Genomic DNA, 19,567 nt, shown 5'->3' with positions numbered 1-19,567 from the left:
GTGGGCGGAGCCTTAGGTGGACTGGATCTCTGGATTGGCCAACATCTCACTCGAAGAGGCGTTTTCCACTTGCCGTTCTGTAGACTGTGGTAAAAAAGTCAACCCTTTCCCGCAGTGTTCCTTTTCGCCGCGAGAATCTCGCGATATTTCCGCCAAAGGGACCTAGCGACGCGTAGAGAGGCGCCGAGGCCAGTGGGGGTGGCCGGCTCCGGAGCAGGGAAGAGTCAGGTCAGGGGGGCGAGGACGAGCGGGTGCTGCTTGCGCCGCTTGGGTTCGGTCCGGGCCAGCCACCCAGAACCCAGAGGAAGTGTTGTGGACGGCGTGTCCCTCCTGGCCGGTGAGTCGGCCCGGGGTCGCGGCCGCTGGGTCGACCCCGAGTTTCACCTGGGCCCGCGCGGGTTGTGACAGGTGCGCGGACGAGCGCGGCGCTCCGCCCGCTCGCCGGTCCGCCCCCTCCGGGCCTCGCCCGCGGGGGCTCGGGATGAGCTGCGGGCCGCAGCTGAGCGGCTCCCGCTCCTGGCGCCTGGCGCTGCCGTCGTCTCCTCCCAAGAGCGGCCGCCGCCCGTGAGGGAAAGAGGGAGGGAAGCGGCCGCTGACCCCGGGCATGAGCCGGACGCGACATCCGTTGCTGGATTAAGGCGCCGACATGAACCTGCACCAGGTGCTGACCGGGGCTGTGAACCCCGGCGACCACTGCTTCTCCGTGGGCAGCGTCGGCGACCAGCGCTTCACGGTGAGTGAGGGAGGCTCCCGCGTCGCCCGTTGCGAGTCCGCGCCCCTGAGTCAGCCGGGCTCGGCCCAGAGTGACGGGCAGAGGCCGAGAAAGCCTCGTCGCCCTCGCGGGGTGTCCCCTACGGAGGTCCCAGCTCCTTAGGGCCGGCGGAACTGGCCTTTGAGAACGAAGGAGGCAATAACGCTTCGGTCATTGAGTTACTTAATGTACAGAGGCTAAACTCGGAAGTTAAAATGTTTTGTAGGATTTTTAAAGTTTTTAATCTGACGTCGTTGGGCTGGGGAGGTTTACTAAAATCGTTTATCCGAGAATCGTTGGTGTGTAATGTGTGGGGGGGCTTTTTATTGCCCCACTCCATAGGCTCTAATTGTCAAGTTGAGGAATAGTTGGGATTGGATTCATTTCTTCCTCTAAGTTTAGGTCAAGTGTCTTTGTAGTTTAAAAGAGTGGGTGTCTTAAAAACAGGTAGCTGTCAACAACTAGCGCTGAGTGAAAACAGTGCTTTTCACTTATTTTTCTTTAAATTCACTGGGAATAACTTTGGAAAGAAAAAACTGTTTTTCGTAAATGGTTCACTCCTGCCATCCTTTGAATTCCATATGTAACAGTTCAGTAGTCCTGGGAGGCTTATATTTATTTTAGATTGTTCACATTAATTACTAAAAGTTGCATTACTGTTTCTCAGTAAAATTCCTCTTTGGTGTGTAGTGGTAATTCCAGGTTAAAGTTTAAATGAAAGTGTCTTGTTTTTCATTTGTTTTCCCCAGATAGTGAAAGGAAGAGGGCCCCAAACTTTTGCTACTTACCAGCATATTGACATTTTCTGCCTTAACTATAGCGTTTTTTTAAAAGAATTAAGTATAGTTTTTATAATAATTTCAAGCTATAAGTCAGTATTGCACATGATAGCCTATATCTGAATATATGTATAGCGCTCATGATTTTTGCTACAACTTGAACAGCTATCTCTTAGTTGTGATTAAAACTTAATTTTGCATAAAAAAGTGAAACAAAATAAACACCTTAATGGATGCCCCAGGTTTTCTTCTCAAACGATTTTGACTTTTTTTGGTCATCTTTATCAGTCGGAATAAATAATAGGAAAAAAATAGTAGTCATTATTTAACATGGCGTAGGCATTTAATACCTGAATTGTGCTTTTAGATCTGTGCCAACCAAGTACTTTGCTTTCGAATAGAGTCTGTACCTCCACTGTAGAGTGACTCATACACACCTTAACTTGCACTTGACACTAGCAGTTTTAGAGATTCTAATTCTAAATGTTGACCTCGCCTCAATGCTCAAGAGGAGAGTGAACTCTGAGGGTCTCAGTGGGCAACCATAGTCTCCCTGCAGTTGAACATTGCTCACTGCTCTTTCTTTATTTAGAAAATAAAGATCATCCTAAGAAGATTTTGCTAGTGGGAGATTATAGGATGGTAACATTACATTCTCTGCCATCTCCTAAAATTATATGAGTGCTTCCTCAAATGTAAGTTCTAACAGCTTTTTCTGAGAAGGCATTCAGAATCTGTGTAAGCAGTGGTATGAACTTCAAAGCATATACAATATGATGGCCTATTGATACATCTAGATGATCCTTCTAAGTGTATATAAAATCTTGGTGAATGCTTCTGTTATTTTAAAGGAGAGATGAGTTAATGTACCAAAGATAAGGCTACCCTACACCATCATGTAGCTTGTTGCACAGTTCTACTGAATTTTAGAGTCTGTTTCGATAGACCAGGCTTTAATCATCTCCCACCAAGCCTACTGTAGATTTCTTCCAGATCTCAGGAAATAAGGTAAAAATAAACATTTTGTTGTTATTTAGTATAAAGAGATCCCAGGTCTCTATAATTTTGGTGATAGTTTATTAACGATCACCTTTTTTCCTTTGCAGCTAATCCATCCCTGACTCTCTAACATTAAATTGATATTCCGTTATAAACCAAGTTTCTTGCCCTCAGTCTACTGGACACTATATACATCTTAAATTTATCTCTCTTGAAATTACTGTCTTTGCTAAAATGTAGAATCTGTTGTTTACTCCTTGAATTTTGTTTTTAACCTCTTTTGATTTTGGCTTCTTTTTCTTTTCATAGAAAGAGAGCACACATTAATGGTAGATGGTATGTGCAGACTAAAAAACTCTCTCCAAATTCCAGTTTTACTTGAGCTAGGGACGTGAAATCTTCCTCTTGCAGGCCCACTTGAAGAATTACTTTGTTTGTCCTGTTACATTATGCCTTCTCTAAAGACAGACTTTACATTCGTAATTCATCTCTTTGCATGTTTGCAGATAACTTATTTGTTCTTGTTTTGAAAGATTACAAGAGATGAGATCCTGTTTTCTGAATACAGTCTGATAGGTTTTAAATTGAAATGAAGTTGAGTGCCATTTCTCATGGATTCTTGATTTTAAAATATGAAATTACTAATATAGTTAGTATATGTAAGTATTAGATACTTTTTTACTACTTAAACTGGCATCAAACAATTTTGACTTTTCTCTTAATAAGAAAGCTTCTAGTAGGCAGTGACCTTTCCTCTTATACTTTCAAAGCACTTTATTTGCACTTTCATTACATTAGTGACCTGTCTTGCCTTGTGTATGTCTTCCACAGTTTCATTGTGAGTGCCTGGAACAGTGATTGAAGTACTGGTGTCACCTAATAGTAGAGTCATTACCTGAATTTGATGTCCAACTTAGTCCTTATAGTTAGTTATGTATCCGTGGGCAAGTTCTTTTACATTCTTTGAATTTCTTTTTTTCTTATCCGTAAAGTGGGGCTAAAGAACTTATTCATAGGGTTGTTACATGAGAAAGTGCTAAGTTCATTGCTTAGTACCTGTAAAACCCTTAAAAATGTCAGTTATTATAAAGGCTAAACTCATTATAATGCATAGCACATAAAAAGTGCTTGATAAATACTGGTTGAATTGATGACTAATAGATAAAGAAGCCTTATTGCTATATAATTAAAAATTGTGTTTTTTAAAAAATGTTTTTAATAATTTAGATTTGAGTCCAAATAAAATACTTCAATTAAAGTTTAAAATTTTTTTTCCAAAGTCATTTATTACGCATTTTGCCATAAATATCAGGTGAGTAACCAGGAGAGATGTCAGATATCTAAAGCAAAAATTCTTTAATTTTTCTTTATTTACATGAATTTTTCTCTCACTCCTTTTCCCTTGTTAATCTCATACTGTCTTTAGAGCGAAAGTATATGAGCAACCTGGTCCTGATCTGTTGACAACTTTTGTTTTTAGAATAAAAATTTTATTTGTAAAAGACAAATAATAAGTTAAAAACAGGCATAGTTAGTTAGAATCTGGATTTTCTAATGTTTCTGTGCATGCTAGTGACATGTGCTTTAATATACAATAGATTATCCATACTTGGTGTTGAAATTGTGTTTTTACTGAAATGGAAAGGGAGATAATTTCCAAGAGACAGATTGTGTTAATATTTAGGACTTGTTGTCTCTAGTTTGGAATTCAAATGCCTTTGTTATACGAGGGATAACAAACATGTAATAACTCCGGACTCCCTTTTGTATTAGACAACTCTGTGTTCCCAGCCAAGGGGACCCAGATTAGAAGTCAAAAGACTGACTGCAGCTATCTGGGTGTTGGTAGAGAAATGGAGGCTGAATTAGCATTCTCCTTCTTTCTGTAATAGTAAGCATCCTTTAGTTTAACTTTTTGTTTTGTTCACTGTAGGGAAACCTTTATAGGAGGTTCTTTTTTTGGAGAAGCACGTTAATGTTTGTGGATGGAGAGATACAGGAGGGGAAAGTTTGATACTGTTTGTATCTGGAGAAAGAGAATGATTTTTGTGGTGCTCATATGCTATTACGAGTACAAATTGGACTTCTTTTTAAATATTTAGCCTATTTTAAAATTTTATGTTTTAAATAGTATTAACGTACCTTTAAAATTATTGAAGTAATACGAATTCTTAATGTTGTGTTTAAAAAAATGAGAATAACGTTAATTACAACATGCCAAACATAACTCATTTAACCAGGAAGTATACCAGGAAGAAATTCTTTGGGATATTTACCTGGTGTGGTTGGTTAAAACAAAACAGTGAAAACAGGAAATCTAAGTGTTGTACAGAAATCACAGGATTTCCAAATTAGAATGCTGACTGTTGCAGCCTTGGGTAATTTTTGAATATTGGAGAAGGTTGTCTGCCAAATTTAAAGTTAAAAATCATGTTTCAGTTGTATGCTTGAAAGCACACATATGAACTCAGTTCTTTCTTTGCACCTTGTTTGGTCTCAAAGTTAGTAAACCCAATATTATATATGCCTAGTAAAAGGATTTTCATTTCTCAATTTAATTTTCGTTGCTTAGTAATAGGTTATTCTGATTACAGATCTTTTGAGAGAAGCAGCTAGTGTACCAATTACAATATATACATATTAATTTTGAAGCTTAGGTAGTGTGGCAATTTATTTGATAAACCAGTGCTGTTCTTATTGTTTTGATAGTAATAGGGCACCTTGAAATGAATTTTTCAGAACAATTTATTTTGGAAAAAATCTATAAAACTAGTTTTAGATTTTGGTTTAGAAAGTTATGTATAGTATTACATCTTAGGTTTTTATTTAAAACCAGGTAGATGGGTTATTTTTATTTACGAATTTAGTAAAGATGGATTATTTTAAAATCACACACAGCCCATTTTGTTTATTTTTCTTCTTTATTTTGTTTATGTGTGACTTACATTGATTGACTTTTAAAATTGAAGTACAGTTGATTCATAATACTGTGTTGGTTTCAGGTGTCCAGCAAAGTGATTTGGAGATATGTGTGTGCGCGTGTGTGTGTGTATACACACACACACATATATATGATTATGTTCTATTATAGGTTATTACAAGAATATTGTTCCCTGTATTATAGTAAATCCTTTTGCTTATCTGTTTTATGTATAGTAGTTTGTATCTGTTAATTCCATACTCCTAATTTATCACTTGCCCCCCTCCCTTTTCCCTTTGGTAACCATAAGCTTGTTTTCTATGTCTGTGAGTCTGTTTCTGTTTTATATATGGATTCATTTGTATTATTTTTTAGATTACACATATAAGTAATATCATACAATATTTGTCTTTCTCTCTATGACTTCACTTAGTATGATATTCTCTAGGTCCATTCATGTCACTGCAAATGGCAATATTTCATTCTTTTTTATGTCTGAGTAATATTCCACTGTATATATATACCACATCTTTATCCATTCATCTGTTGATGGACACTTAGGTTGCTTCCATGTCTTGGCTGTTGTAAATAGTGCTGCTATGACCTTTGGGTGCAGAGCCCATTTTGAATTAAAGTTTGTTTTCCTGGTTTCATTTGGTGTATTTCCATGCTTATTAACTCATCATGTTGTATAAACTCTAGAGATTGAATTAATTTTAATAATCTATTAAAAATATCCATAAGAAGATATGTTTATTTCAAGTGATTTTTGCATGATATCCAGTTTGAATTTTCTGTACAGATTCATCTCTCTATTTTTTCCCCCCAAGCTTTATTGACATACAGTTTACATGAACATTGTATAAGTTTAAGGTGTGCAATGTGATGATTTGATACACATATATTGTGTGAAATCTTTACCACAATAAGGTTAGTTAACATATCCTTTAACTCACATAATTACCATTTTGTTGTTGTTATGATGAGAACATTAAAGCTTTATTCTAATAGCAACTTGCAACTGTACAATACAATATTGTTAACTATAGTCACCATGCCGTACATTAGATCCCTGGAACTTATTCATCTTATAACTGAAAGTTTGTATCCTTTGACCAACATCTCCCATTTCCCCCATCCATAGCCCCTGGCAACCACCATTCTATTCTGTTAGTACAATGTTTCTATTAGTACAGTGTTTTTATATTCCACATATAAGTGGGATACATATGTACATTATTTGTCTTTCTCTGTCTGACTTAGCCTAATGCCCGCAAGGTTGTCACAAGTGGCAGAATTTTCTTCTTTTTTATGACTGAATAGTATTCTTTTGTGTTTGTGTGTGTGGGTGTGTGTAAAACATATTTTCTTTATCCATTCATTCACTGATGGACACTTAGGTTGTTTCCATATCTTGGCTGTTGTGAACAATGCTGAAATGAATATGGGAGTGCAGCTATCTCTTACAGTGATTTCATCATCTTTGGATATAATCCTAGAAGTTGGATTGGTGGAATATATGGTAGTTCTGCTTTTAATTTTTTCAGGACTCTTCCATACTGTTTTTTACAGTGGCTGTGCCAATCTACATTCACACCAAGGGTGCACAAAGATTCCCTTTCTTCACATCTTCACCAACACTTATCTATTATCTTTTTGTTGATAGCATCCTAATGGGTATGAAGTGATATCTCATCCAGTTTTGATTGGCATTTCCTTGATGAGCAGTGATGTTGAACATCTTTTCATGTACCTGTTGGCCATTTGTACGTCTTCTTTGAAAAAATATCTGAGTCTTCTGTCCATTTTTAATTGGATTGTTCATTTCTGGTATTGAGTTATATGAGTTCCTTATATATTTTAGATATTAACTTTTTTTTTTTTTTTTTTTTGCGGTATGCGGGCCTCTCACTGTTGTGGCCTCTCCCGTTGCAGAGCACAGGCTCCAGACGTGCAGGCTCAGCGGCCATGGCTCACGGGCCTAGCCGCTCCACAGCATGTGGGATCTTCCCGGACCCAGGCACGAATCCGTGTCCCCTGCATCAGCAGGCAGACTCTCAACCACTGCGCCACCAGGGAAGCCCTAGATATTAACTTTTTGTCAGATAAGGTTTGCAAATATTTTCTCCCATTTTTAGGTTGCCTTTTCATTTTGTTGGTGGTTTCTTTTGCTGTGCAGAAGCTTTTCATTTTAATGTAGTCTTACTTATTTATTACTGCTTTTGTTGCTTGTGCTTTTGGTGTCCAAAAAGTCATCACTAATTGTCAAGGGCCTTTTTCCCTATGTTTTCTTCTAGGAGTTTTGCGGTTTCAGGTTTTAGGTTTAAGTTTTTAATCCATTTTTGAGTTGATTTCTGTGTGTGATGTAAGACAAGGGTCCAATTTTATTCTTTTGTATGTGGATATACAGTTTTCCCAGCATCACTTTATTGAAGAAACTATCATTTCTCTGTTGTATATTCTTGGCACCTTTGTCAAAGATTAGTTGACCATATATGTGTGGGTTATGTCTGGGCTCATGATTCTGTTCCTTTGGCCTATGTGTCTGTTTTTTATGCCAATACCATACTGTTTTGATTTTTATAGCTTTGCAACATAGTTTGAAATAAGGAAATGTGATGTTTCCAGCTTAGTTTTTCTTTAAGATTGCTTTGGCTATTTGGGGTCTTCTGTGGTTCCATGTGAATTTTAGAATTTTTTTTTCCCTATGTGAAAAATGCCACTGGAATTTTGATAGAGATTACATGGAATCTATAGATGTTTTTGTGTAGTATGGACATTTCAACAATATTAATTCTTCCAGTCCAAGAACAGAAGATGTCTTTTCATTTATTTGTGTTGTCAGTTTCTTTAATCAATGTCTTATAGTTTTCTGTGTATAAGACTTTTCACCTTGGTTACATTTATTCTTAAGTATTTTATTCTTTTTGATGCTATTATACATTGGATTTTCTTAATTTCTTTTTCGAATAGTTTATTGTTAGCATATAGAAATGCAGTTGATTTTTGTATGTTGATTTTGTATTCTGCAATTTTGCTGAGTTCATTTATTAGTGCTAACAGTTTTTTGGTGGAGTCTTTAGGGTTTCTATATGTAATATCTTGTCTTCTGCAAACAGACAATTTTACATCTTCCTTTCTGATTCGAATGCCTTTTATTTCTTTTTCTTGCCTAATTGCTCTGGTAGGACTTACAATATTATGTTGAATAGAATCGGTGGGAGTGTGTGCATCCTTGTCTTTTTCCTGATCTTAGAGGAGAGCTTTTAGCTTTTTATCATTGAGTATATTAGCTATAAGCTTGTCATATATGGCCTTTATGGAACCATCCTTGCATCCCAGGGGTAAATCCCACTTGATTACGGTATCAGATCTTTTTAATGTGCTCTTGAAATCAGTTTGCTAGTATTTTGTTGAAGATTTTTGCATCTATATTCATCAGGTAAATTGGCCTATAATTTTCTTTTCTTATAGTGCCTCGTGTAGCTTTGGTATAACGGTAATGTTGGCCTTGTTAAATGGCCTCTTCAGTTTTTTGGAAGGGTTTGAGAAGGATTGGTGTTAATTATTCTTTAAATGTTTGGTAGAATTCACTGGTAAAGCCAACTGGTCCTGGGCTTTTATTTGTTGGGAAGTTTTGATTACCTTATCAATTAGTGTATTATATTTTCTCAGTTTTGTGAAAGAGTAAATATTGATAGTGATAACCCACACAAACTAAAGCTCTTGGGGAGGGGGAAGCTAGGGTGGTTGTCCTCAGTATTTCCTTAAGTGTACAAAGGATTACTGAAACCAGAGAGTTTGAGAACCATTGCTTTATAGTATTCCATTGTATGATTATACTGCAGTATTTTTTTTAACTTTTTATTTTACATTGGAGTACAGTTGATTAACAATGTTGTGTTAGTTTCAGGTGTACAACAAAGTGATTCAGTTATAAGTATCTATTCTTTTTCACATTGTTCTCCCAATTAGGTTGTTACAGAATATTGAGCAGAGTTCCCTGTACTATACAGTAGGTCCTTGATGGCTATCCATTTAAAATATATATACTACAGTTTATTTATGCATTCTATTATATGTTTGAGTTTGTTCTGCTTCGGAGCTTTTATGAATAGCTATGAATGTTCTTGTACATGTCTCTTAGTGTACATATAGACACATTTCTGTTGGGTATAAACATAGAGGTAGAATTGCTGGATCATTGAGTGTGCCTGTGTTTAGCTTTCCAAAGTAGTGGCACCATTTTATTTTACATTTGTATCAGCAGTTATGGGAATTCTGGTTGCTTTACATCCAAAGAAGTCATTTTTAATTATAGGAAGAAATTAGGGAACAGTTATTAAATTCACATCATGTTTATTTATAAGGCATTGTATGGCAGCATAGCAGAAGGAGTAAGAGTATGTTCTTTCCCATTAGTTATAACTTGCTTTCAGTCTCATTTGTGTCTGATACTAGCTCTGAGACTTGAGCCAATTACTCAATCTAAGTTGAGTTTCCTTATCAGTAAAATGGATTGATGAGAGTAAATATCTCACAGGATTTGTTGTGAGGATTAAATGGGATACCAGTGAAAAGCACTTCGCATTTGGCCCTGCCAAAAAGAAAAACTAGGCTCAGATGACTACAGTGAATGAACGATAGAGGAAAGCACAAAAAAGTGCCCCCCTCCCCGCCCCATCTCTTTTTCTGGCTGTTTATCTGTATCCTTTATCACACTGGTAAACATAAGTGTTTCCCTGAGTTCTCTGCACTGTTTTAGCAAATAAATCCAAGGGGGAAGAGGTCATGGGAACCTTTGACTGGGACAGAAGTTGTGGGTAATCTGAGGACCTACTGCTTGTGATTAGCATCTGAAGTGGAGGGCAGTCTCAGTTAAGGCTGAGCCCTTAACTTGTGGGATCTGATGCTATCTCCAGGTAGATAGTGTCAGGACTGAGTTAAATTGTAGGATACTCAGTTGGTGTCACAGAATTGCTTGCTTGGTGTGATTAAAACCCCCACACATCTGGTGTCAGAAGTGTTGTGAATGTGGTAATAATGTGAGAGCAAAGGAGAAACACGGGAGGAAGACTAGTTTTTTCCTTCTCACTCTCCAAGGCTGCAAACATATAGTCAAATTCTGTGTTCATAAGTTACTTAGTTCCTTTCTGCCTTCTTTCTTTCAGTGTAGATATAGTATTTGTTTGAAATGTACTTAGTTCCTTTGTTTCACCTCCCCCCCATTCTGATTGATTTAAATCAATTTTTTGAATATGTATGACGTTAACATGTTTCAAAAGTCATAACTAGTGTCCACTGGTAGATGAATGGATAAAGGGGTGTGTGTGTGTGTGTATACATGTATACACACACACACACAGTAGAATATTACTCAGCCATAAAAAAAGAGTGAAATCTTGCCATTTGTGATAATATGTGTGGACCTGGAGGGTATTATGCTAAGTGAAGTAAGTCAGACAAAGACAAATACCGTATGATTTCACTTATATGTGGAATCTAAGAAAACAAAACAAATGAACAAACAGCAGAACAGTAACAGACTCATAGACACAGAGGACAAACTTGGTTGCCAGAGGGGAGGGAAGGGGGAGGTGGGAGGGATAAGTGAAATAGGTAAGGGAGATTAAGAAATAGAAACTTCCATTTACAAAATAAATGAGTCATGGGGATTAAATGTAGAGCATGGGGAATATAGTCAATAATACTGTAATACCTTTGTATGGTGACACATGCTAACTAGACTTAATGATGATCACTTCATAATGTATGGAAATGTAGAATCACGGTGTTGTGCACCTGGAACTAACAGAGTGCTGTAGGTCAGTTATACTTCAATTTTAAAAAGAAGTCATAAGTATATAAAAAGTTATACCCAGAAGTGTTATTCTTTGCTTCCACTCCATCTTCTCCCCCTTTGTAGGTATCCAACTTCACTTTTCCCTAGTTTTATTCTCCCTTTGTTCCTTTTTGTAGCAAGCCAGGTACATGTATTTTATTTTCCTTTTTCCTTACACACAAAAAATTGCCATATGTGCTCTTTTCTTTTTTTTTTTCACTTTATAATATCCCCTAGAAATCACTCCAAGTCAGTTCATAGATTTCTTCCTCATTCTTTTTATAGCTGTTTAATACTCCATCGTGGCTATGTACCACAGTTTATTCAACCAGTATTCTGTGCACAGCAGGATTTTTAAGGAGATGTTTATACACTCTTGAAAATGATTAAGAAATGGAACAAAACACAAATATAGTTTGAGTCTTTAATGCATTTTATATTTAATTAATTATACAGTCAAATAAACTATAAAAGTTAAAATTCTGTAGTCAAGAAAACCAGGAGGTTTTTTTATTATAAGCCCCAAGGATAACAGTCAACTGATGAAGTGTGAACTGCAGCTGGTTATATTCTTTTTTTTTTTTTTCCCCATTTACCAGTTTATTGCCATCCATTAGTTATAACTGAAAGAAGAAAGTGAGGACTGAATGACAGAAATATTCCAGATGAAGATCAATAATTTTTATTCAATTTAAAGTTTACCAAAACTAGGGATAGATAGCTTTGCACCTTCTAGTACCGTCACTAAGGAAAAATTAACTGACAGGCAGTGATAGTATAATAGCAGCAGCAAAAGAACAAGGGTAATCCAGAACTGGATAAGTCTTTGAATGATCAAGGTTTATTTGTATTATAAGTTGGCATCTTTCTATAGGGATAGATGTTTATTTCTGAGGTAACTTTGCATTTATCAAGTTTATAAATGTTTAATACTTGTTGAATTAAACAGTAATTTTGTGAGGTACTTCAGGATTCATGTAGACTCAATTCAGGAAAACTTAGAGTCCTGATTGACAAAAATAGGTGCAACACAATATCTGTAAGTAGATAGATAATTGCAGGTAAACAAAAAGAAGGCAAAGTTATGAACACATTTTTAAAAATATATATATATATATTCTAGTTAATGGAAACTGAAAAAATTTTGTTTAGTGATGAGGAAATCCACATTGTAAACATTCCAAATTTAATACAGTATTTTGGTAAACAGCGGCAATCAGTATTTTATCAACATTTAATATTCAGGAGAAAATCAGTTTCTAAAATATTAAGGTATTTTAGAGTATTGTTAATGACATCTTTCATAAATTAGTTTTTGGAATTTATTCTGGCTGTTAGTCTCGTGACAAGCCTTATGATCCTATTGTGGATATTTACACCTAGGTGAGCAGACCATCATGAGGTTTTTTGTTTGTTTACTGAGCCAGTTTTTTCCACTGTGTGACACTAGTAGAAACAGACTTGATTTCCCCTAATTCCTTTTAGGAAAATTCCAGACAAGCATGCTTAATTAGGGAAGTTCTGTTCTGCCATCAAAATAGCACTAGATCAAAAATCAAGAGATCAGAGTTCTCAAGCCCACTCTGCCACTAAGAAGTTGTCAGCCGATTTGGGCCTCATTTTCTTGTTGGTAATGTGAGCAGATTTATTTGTATGTTCTTTCAAGTCCCTTTTCTAATATTTTTTGGTAGCTTGTACAGAACCATTTTGGCTTTGGTAGGAATTACGGTCATGAAGTATAAAGTATAATATTTTTTACATTAAGTAAGGTGTATGTATATGTGCAAAAGTGATGAGAAAGTAAAGAATTACTAAAATTTTAAGAACTTAGGATGGAAAACAGTTTGTGATAGCTATTTTATTTTCAGAATTATGCTGCATGTAATTTCTAGGACGACAGCCACGTACTCTTAAATGGAAGAAACTCCTGTGATCTAAGGGCAGAGAACAAGATAAACTTGAACCCTACCTTTTCATCTTGGACCTTAACTTGTAGTAATGGAAATGGATAACAAGCAAGATATTTACAAATCGTGGTATATGCTATGAAGAAGAAAAAGTAGTGTGATGGAAAGTAATTAGGGGAGGGGGGAAGAATATTGATCAATATGAGTATATTCAGGAACTGAGACATGAATGTTGAAAAGAAGCTAGTTAGACAAAGACCAGGCAGATAGAAGGAAGGTAAACCACTTTGAGGTGGAAAAAGATTGTTATGCCCAAGAAACAGAAAGAAGGGCAATGTAGGGGCAGGAGCCAATTGAGGGAATGAAAGAGTAGCTTGAGATGGATTTGGGGAATTAGGACAATCATTTAGGGCATTGACATTGGTAAGAAGTTGAGATTTTATTCCAAGTGCAATGAGGAAACTATTGAAGGGAAAATTACTTGGTGTAATAAACATTTTTGCAAGATCATTCTTGTCTGTGTGTGGAAAGGAATTAGAGGGAAGCAAGAATGGAAGCAGTCAGAGTATAAACAATAATGCAGGAGAGAGATTATGGTAGTTTAGATAAGGGCAGTAGCATTCAGTGGAGATGGAAAAAGTGAAAGGAATTGGTATATATTTTGCAGAAAGGACTGACTGATGGGACTATATATGGGAGGAAAGGGGAATATTCTCAAATAATAAAGATCTTAAAAAATATTTAAAATGAGTCTGTTAAAACATAATATTTAACGCCAGTGTTCTACATGATAAATATTTTCTTGACAATTTTATCATTTTTATTTTACTTTGTTCTTTTTTTTGTTTGTTTTTAGGCTTATGCATCTGGATGTGACATTGTTATACTGGGAAGTGATTTTGAAAGACTGCAAATAATCCCAGGAGCTAAACATGGAAATATTCAAGTAGGATGTGTAGATTGTTCAATGCAACAAGGCAAGGTTTGTAATCTTGTGGTGATATGAGATTTGTTTTGAATATGGTTTTTGTAAATATAGTCTCTGAAGTATCTATTTCCTATTGAATTAGAGACTTGCTGTGTTTCCAAGACAATGAAGCTACAGATTTCTTTGGCTCTCTAAGATGCACTCTAGAGAACAAAATTCCTGACTCAGATGTATCTTAGAGATTGTCAGGAATTCTGTTCTCATATAATCTTGAAATATAGCATAGTTTTCTCCATGAATTGACAAACAAATATAATATTTATTACCTGTAGAATAGGTGTAAAGCTTACTTATTTAAAAATTGATTGGATTGAGGGAAAGGACTGACAATAAACTTCAGTCTATTTAGAAATAAACCCTGAAAAGAAATTCTTGTTAGAGTCCTTTTTTGTCTGTAAACAGGTAAGTTATCTCCTTGTAACTTCTAGATAAACTTTGTACAAAAATGAACATAAATTGTATAATTTTTTAAATAATTTACTCCCAAGTCTATAAGAAAAATGAAAAATTTAATTTGAACTTCTGTTTACACATGGAAAGTATAAAGTTACCTTGAAAGTAAAAAAGCAACAAAAACAAAAGAAACAGGGCATATGATTTAACATCAGGTTAAATACGGTTCTATATAGTACCAGAGTTGGGAGAGTTATAACTTATAGGCAGTATAGCATATAGCTTAATATAGCACCATATAGGTAGGCATGGATGACCAGGCCTAGGTACAGTTGCAGCTAGACTAGGCTGAACTATGCAAATTTAATTTTTCTGCTAGATACTTAATTAATGTATATTGTTTGATGCTATGATTCTACCAGAACATTTTGTGTGAGAAATCAAAATGGGCCCAACCTTATTTTTTTTAATGTAATCATTCCTAATAAGCCTGCCATTCTGAAAAGTTACTTCTTGGGACCTAGTTTAAAGATACTCGTAACAAAGGAGTTTCAGCTCTTGTAGTCTTTGCCTACTTTTTGGACTACTGTTCTTTTTGTTATTCCTATGTTCCTTCCTTTCAGTAGAGTTACAGGTATTTCATCTGTCTCTCTTTTGTTCATGCCTTTCATTCTCACTGTACTACAAAAGTGATTTTTATTATGGAATGCTAAAAATCCTTTAGAGTTTTTTCCCTTTCTCTTCATGTTTGACCTCCTAGCTCTGTAGTTCTGTAATCTTGATTGTATATAAAAACTTACTTATACCATTTAGATTCACATAGGGCTTGTTAATGTTGGAAATCTAATTTTAGTAATTTTCAATATGAGTTATCTTTTAATAAGCTATATTACATGAAATCCAGGTTAGAATGAAGAGGTCATTTGGTTTTATAATTATTCTAATAAAGGGTAAATTTCCTTTGTTTCACAGATAACAGTATACTCAAATGATTCCTTAAGGTATCGAGACGAAAATTTGTAGATTTTGGTACTTGGGATTTCTGTTTACCTTTTAGAAGGAAATGCTTCTTGATACCATAGGCATCAATATTGTATCATTACTGTTTTTTTATTTGTAGTACTGCCAGATTAATTTTCCTAAGAAAATTCATCTGCATTTGACTTGTTATTCATTTGCTTAAAACCATTCTTTGTTTCCCATGAACTTAGAAAAGTTCAAATTGTTCACCTTGGTTTGAGACCTTATTTAGCCCACTCACATTTGCCTTTTTGGCCTCATGTCCATTATTTCTCTCTTCTACCTGGGCTGATGGTCAGTCACCTCCCAACATACTTTACCTCTTATAATATTTACACTTGTGGGGACTTCCCTGGTAGTCCAGTGGTTAAGATTCCACACACCCAATGCAGGGGCCCCAGGTGCAATCCCTGGTCAGGGAACTAGATCCTGCACGTGGCAACGAAGATTTCACGTGCCGCAACTATGACCCGGAGCAGCCAAATAAATAAATATTAAAAAAAAAAAATTTACACTTGTGTTCATACTATGCCCTATTTCTAAAATTGAACACTCACTGCAGTTTGAAATCCTATTCACATTTAAAGGCGCAAACTAAATACTCCCAGGTGAAGTCACTGCAGATGATTTCTACCTTCTAAGATCTCCTCAGAACACCTTAAAATATCCATTGAAAGTTTTTTTTTTCCATATGTGTGTTACATCCTCATTTCTTACTCTGTCTTCACTAGATTATGTGTTCTTATTTTTATCCCCGATCATTCATTCTATCTATATATCTATCTGATTTCTGATGTTTTAATATTCTTCATTTATGACTCACTCAAGCTATAGTAGTAGCTACCTTATAAAACAGAGCCAGCAAGGGTATGCTTCATTGATATAAGAGTAAATATTTGAAAGGTACTCAAATAAAATAGAATATTGAAAAAATATACTCCTTAGAGGGTTTACAAAGGAATAGATCTAAGTTTTACTTCTAAAAAGTTAAATATACACTGACAGAATTCTGAACTTTGAAGACAGATAACCTAAAAACTTGATTTTTAAGTCATGTCATATTCTGTACTTGACAAGGAATACATCAATACATTTTCTTCTGTGAGGAAGGGAATTAACATTTACTATGCATCTTATATAGATAATTCTTTACCAGATGCTTTACAAATGTTATTTCAACCCTCAAAATAATCCTATTAGGAAGATCATATTATACATACTGTAAATATAGATAGAAACTAAGGTTCAGAGAGCTTAACTTGCTGGTACACAGTGACAGCACTGGGATTGTGATCCAGATATGGTAGTCCCCAAAATTGACATTCTCAAGTATTGGTGAAAGAAATTTTGTGTTGGGTATTTTTTAAGTTATACTATTAATTTCTTTTGTTCTTTTGATTCATAAGTAAGTTAACATATCCGTAAGTTTTCTTTCTTTTTTTCTTTTTTAAAAGATTGCAGCATCCTATGGAAATGTTATATCTGTTTTTGAACCAGTTAGCCTACCGAAGCAAAAGAAAAATTTGGTCAGTAATTCATCTTTTTCTTTTAGAAATGAAAATGTGTTGTGTATTAAAAGAGAGCATTTTTAAGAGTATAAAATTAGAGTGATCACATAAATCAGTATAAATTATACACTGTAATTAAAGACATGTTAAATGCCACTTCCTTATTAAAGATGTATGTTTCATTGAAGTAGAATGAAACTAAATTGTGCTTATGAATTATCTTGAAATGCTTTTCCTTTTTTCCATCTATCATTTTTTTCTTTTATTAAGTATTTGAAGAGTTAACAACTTGAAACTTGTCAGTTACTTTATTGCTAGTGGCAAACATCATTGTCCAGTCATATGTGGCACTTGTTCTTTGTTTCTGTGATCTACTTTTATGTAGTTTTTCTGCTTTATATATTTTGTTCTTAAAGTGACATGTTTTAATTGCAAAGTCTTAACCTACCCCCTGAACTTACTTTCTTGCACTTACTATATCATGTAATAATTGTTAGCGGGTCAGTGAATGTTTTTTTTTAATAAAGAAACTATATTCAGAAATAGTTCCTGAAAGTTGGTTAAAACTTTATAAATATTGAGGTTATGTAGTGGATTTCTTGGGTGTTTAGATGCTCTTTTTTTGTTTGTTTGTTTGTTTTGCATTTTTTTTTATTAGTTTCTGCTTTATAACAAAGTGAATCAGTCATACATATACATCTGTTCCCACATCCCTTCCCTCATGCATCTCCCTCCCTCCCACCCTCCCCATCCCACCCCTCCAGGTGGTCACAAAGCACCGAGCTGATCTCCCTGTGCTCTGCGGCTGCTTCCCACTATCTATCTACCTTACGTTTGGTAGTGTATATATGTCCATGCCTCTCTTTCGCTTTGTCACACATACATCCGCCCTCCAGGCACAGCCCTTCTCAGAGCACACAGAAACCCCAAGCACCACAGCCCCATTCCACAAGTAATGCACCACCGATATTCCCAAACTCACACTGCTCGTCGTACACGCATCCAGCCGCATCCCTCACATACCACAGCCCTCACCACCATACTCCACACTCCTGTATACAGACACCGCTCCAGTATCCCCCCACACGCACATGAAAAGCCCACAGATGACACCAGATACACCGCTCCGTCCTACGGCCAACAGACACCAAGCTCACGACATAGCTACGTCATGCAAATGTCCCTCTCTCGTCTACCACACCTGCTCCCTCAGCTTCCGGCATGGCCCATGCATGTTATTATGGCTTTAATTTCCTTTTTCAGGAATCCGGAGATCACATCGAGATACTGCCCAGCCTACAGCACCCCTAGCCCAGGATCAGGAAGAAGGAGAGACCGCTCCCCCATCACACTGTGTCTCCTCCTCACCCTCTTCACCCTGTAAGAACAATCTGCACCCAGACAAAGAGGAAAGGGGCATGAAAATACACTACATGCAGGTACAATTGAACAAGGGTGTAGCTGTCTCCTGGAAGACAAAGAAACCCTTGGAGTTGCCTGAAAAGCAGCTGTCGATAGAAGAAGTGATCCTTCCTGAGGATGTGTGCACAGTAGCCACTGACCCCTCTTCTGATGTGTGCACGGAAAGCCTCCTGTCTGACAGTGAGCCCACTGGGGAGGAGAAAGAGTATGAGGAAAGGGCAGAGCCAGGCAGCCCATCAGGGTCACCTGCAGTCCAGGAGACACCCAGGGCCAAGACACCGGACTGGATGGTGACCATGGAGACCGGCTTCAGGTGCATGGCCTGCTGCCGGGTCTTCCCCACCTTGGAGATCCTCCAGCAGCACGTGAAGTTCGGCGTCCTGGAGGGCTTCAGCTGCCGTGTCTTTCATCTCACCATGGCCCAGTGGATGGGCAATGTGGAATCCGAGAGCACCGCTGAGGAGGAGGGCTATGTGGAATCCGAGAGCACCCCTGAGGAGGAGGGCAGTGTGGAACCCAAGACCACCTCTGAGGATGAGGAGGACGACGAGGACGAGGAAGAGAAGCTAGAAGGCCCCAGCCCGAAGAGACCCCGGAGGCAGGGTCTTTTCTCTCTTTTGAGTTCCACACAGCAACTGAGATTCATGGGACAGAAGATCCTGGAGACGGTGTGGCCTTGGAAGAGGTAAGGCTTGAGGCTGGCACTCTTCTGAGCCTATGTCACGAGGGCCCAGAGGAGTCTAAGGGAAGGGGCCGCACACATGTGCTGGTTTACCTAATGGCTCTGCAGTTGCATCAACTTGGGACACACCCAGCACTTCCAAAGGAATTGAGCTCTGTTGACTTCGACAAGAAGGTGGAGCCTTTTCCTAGGAATTTTCTCAGGGTCTGCACGATGGGCCTCAACTCTTAGAGGACGTACCACCAGCAGCTCCTTGTCGGCAGAGAGAGCCAGGAGTGGTCTGAAGAGAGGACAGGGGCCCTTGCAGGACCGGAACTTTGAGGTCTGAGAGCCTTGGGCCTGAGCTGAGATCTCAC

At 37.1% G+C, this 19,567-nt stretch overlaps 1 protein-coding gene across 1 annotated transcript; it reads left to right on the top strand.

The window, feature by feature from the left end:
• Positions 1 to 164: 164 nt before the first annotated feature.
• Positions 165 to 19,218, top strand: LOC308615703 (protein FAM170A-like; the record flags this gene model as incomplete). Its single annotated transcript, XM_081231339.1, has 4 exons — positions 165 to 733; positions 14,055 to 14,180; positions 17,054 to 17,125; positions 18,371 to 19,218. Exon 4 carries the CDS (start codon positions 18,526 to 18,528, stop codon positions 19,216 to 19,218), a length of 693 nt encoding a protein of 230 aa, XP_081087465.1. The 5' UTR covers positions 165 to 733; positions 14,055 to 14,180; positions 17,054 to 17,125; positions 18,371 to 18,525.
• Between the last annotated feature and the right edge of the window lie 349 nt (positions 19,219 to 19,567).

This window comes from Mesoplodon bidens, assembly GCF_964165515.1.
Source record: "Mesoplodon bidens genome assembly, chromosome: 4".
Classification (NCBI taxonomy): Eukaryota; Metazoa; Chordata; class Mammalia; order Artiodactyla; family Ziphiidae; genus Mesoplodon; species Mesoplodon bidens.
Note: the sequence above shows the minus strand (reverse complement) of the source record. Positions and strands in the feature narration are given on the sequence as shown.